Raw genomic sequence first — 1,491 nt, 5'->3', positions numbered from 1 at the left:
CTCCCTGCGCGGTCGGCTCCGTTTTTTTCTTTGCTTCTGCAACCAACTTGCTGGCATCATCAGAAACCTCTGTTGTGGGCTTACAGTGCATCCCTAGTTGCTGATGTCCCGTTGTCTTGGTGCCAACTGTCCCCCTTTCCTTATCAGTTACAGACCGTGACTTGGGGTCAATGCCATCGCTAAACTTCGCCACTCCGGGGCGATGTGCCTCGTCAAGCGACTTCGGCGGCATCAATGCGGTTTCGAGTTTGAAAGCAGTTGAATTAACAGTCGGAGCAACTCCCGTCGACTGCACTTCTGGTGTGGCAGCGGTTGGGGGGTTGACGCCGAAGGGCGTGTTCTGATGCTCATACGTGGCCTTACGCCCCTCATGTTGGTGCTGCGCTACTGTCGGTGATAGCGAAGACTTTGGAGTCACAAGTTTCTGTGCGTGAGCAGCCGTATGGTGGTGGTGACGGCGATGGCGGCGAGCAGCCATAAATTCTTGATTCAGGGATGGGATGAAAAGTGAATGGGAAAAGAGGGATTACAACTTCAGAAAGTGAGAAGACGCCAAGGAGAGAAGAGGCCTCAAACCAGAGAGGTTAACAAGCGTCTCTAGGCAATGCCCCAACACACAACCGCTGGACACCAGTGAATAAGGCGTTCAAAATAGACTTTAACAAACAGTTTAAACTGAAACTCATACATGCATACATTACATGCCAACTCTTGCAGCAACCGAACGAACGGAATGACCTCTTGTATTCGGGTGCAGGCGAGTAACGTAGCATTTGGTAAAAATTCGCTACAACAAACAAATTCACTGTGTGACTGCCCCTTCTTGTTTCTTTTCAACGTTGCGCATCGGCCTTCTTGACAAATACGTTGCTCACGGGCACACTCCTTCACATATAAGAGTTGAAGGAGAATATATGAAAGGGTACTGGACAGGAAATGGACACTGACAGGCATCACTTTTTGTGTAGTTTACCAGTGTAATAATTTCCATAGAGAAACCCACAACCCACGTTGCCCAAGTCTGTGCGGCGGGAAGAAATGCAGGGGGGAAGGAAGTAATAGCATACCTGCGTAAGCTATGCGTCAACGGTGCTTACTGACGTCGATCCCTTTGGCACGCGGCGGCGGCAGCTTCAACTTCAGATCCAAAAAATATGTTTGACAAAGGACGGTTTGAGTCACTTCCCTGTTGTTATAACATGTCACAGTTCAATAACCAGCAAAAGATGTTGACTTTTTTTTTGTTGTCCCCAGTAGCCTCAGCCGATACTTTAACCTTCAAACCCGGAAGATTGGTTCACCCCGCACGCTTCAGCACCCTCGCTTATTTCATCCCCACACAGCACAACCGCCCGTTCCGCAGCTGAGCAGTGTGCCGAAACACAAAGAAAACAAAATGAAATGCACATTGTACTGTTTGGTCGACGAAACGCACCAAAAACAAAAAACGGATCGGCAGGAAGTAAATAACTCTTGGAAGCGCTGTTTTGG

At 48.8% G+C, this 1,491-nt stretch overlaps 1 protein-coding gene across 1 annotated transcript in view; it reads right to left on the bottom strand.

The window, feature by feature from the left end:
• TEOVI_000164000 (uncharacterized protein) overlaps positions 1–478 on the bottom strand; it is a gene marked incomplete at both ends in the record, with an annotated part of 525 nt that extends 47 nt beyond the window's left edge. The window contains one exon of the mRNA XM_067224844.1: positions 1–478. Coding sequence (XP_067080945.1) covers positions 1–478 — 478 coding nt within the window.
• Positions 479–1,491: the final 1,013 nt, after the last annotated feature.

This window comes from Trypanosoma equiperdum (assembly GCF_001457755.1).
Source record: "Trypanosoma equiperdum strain OVI genome assembly, contig: ctg_397, whole genome shotgun sequence".
NCBI classification, from domain to species: Eukaryota; Euglenozoa; class Kinetoplastea; order Trypanosomatida; family Trypanosomatidae; genus Trypanosoma; species Trypanosoma equiperdum.
This window is presented reverse-complemented; position numbering and strand designations above follow the sequence as displayed.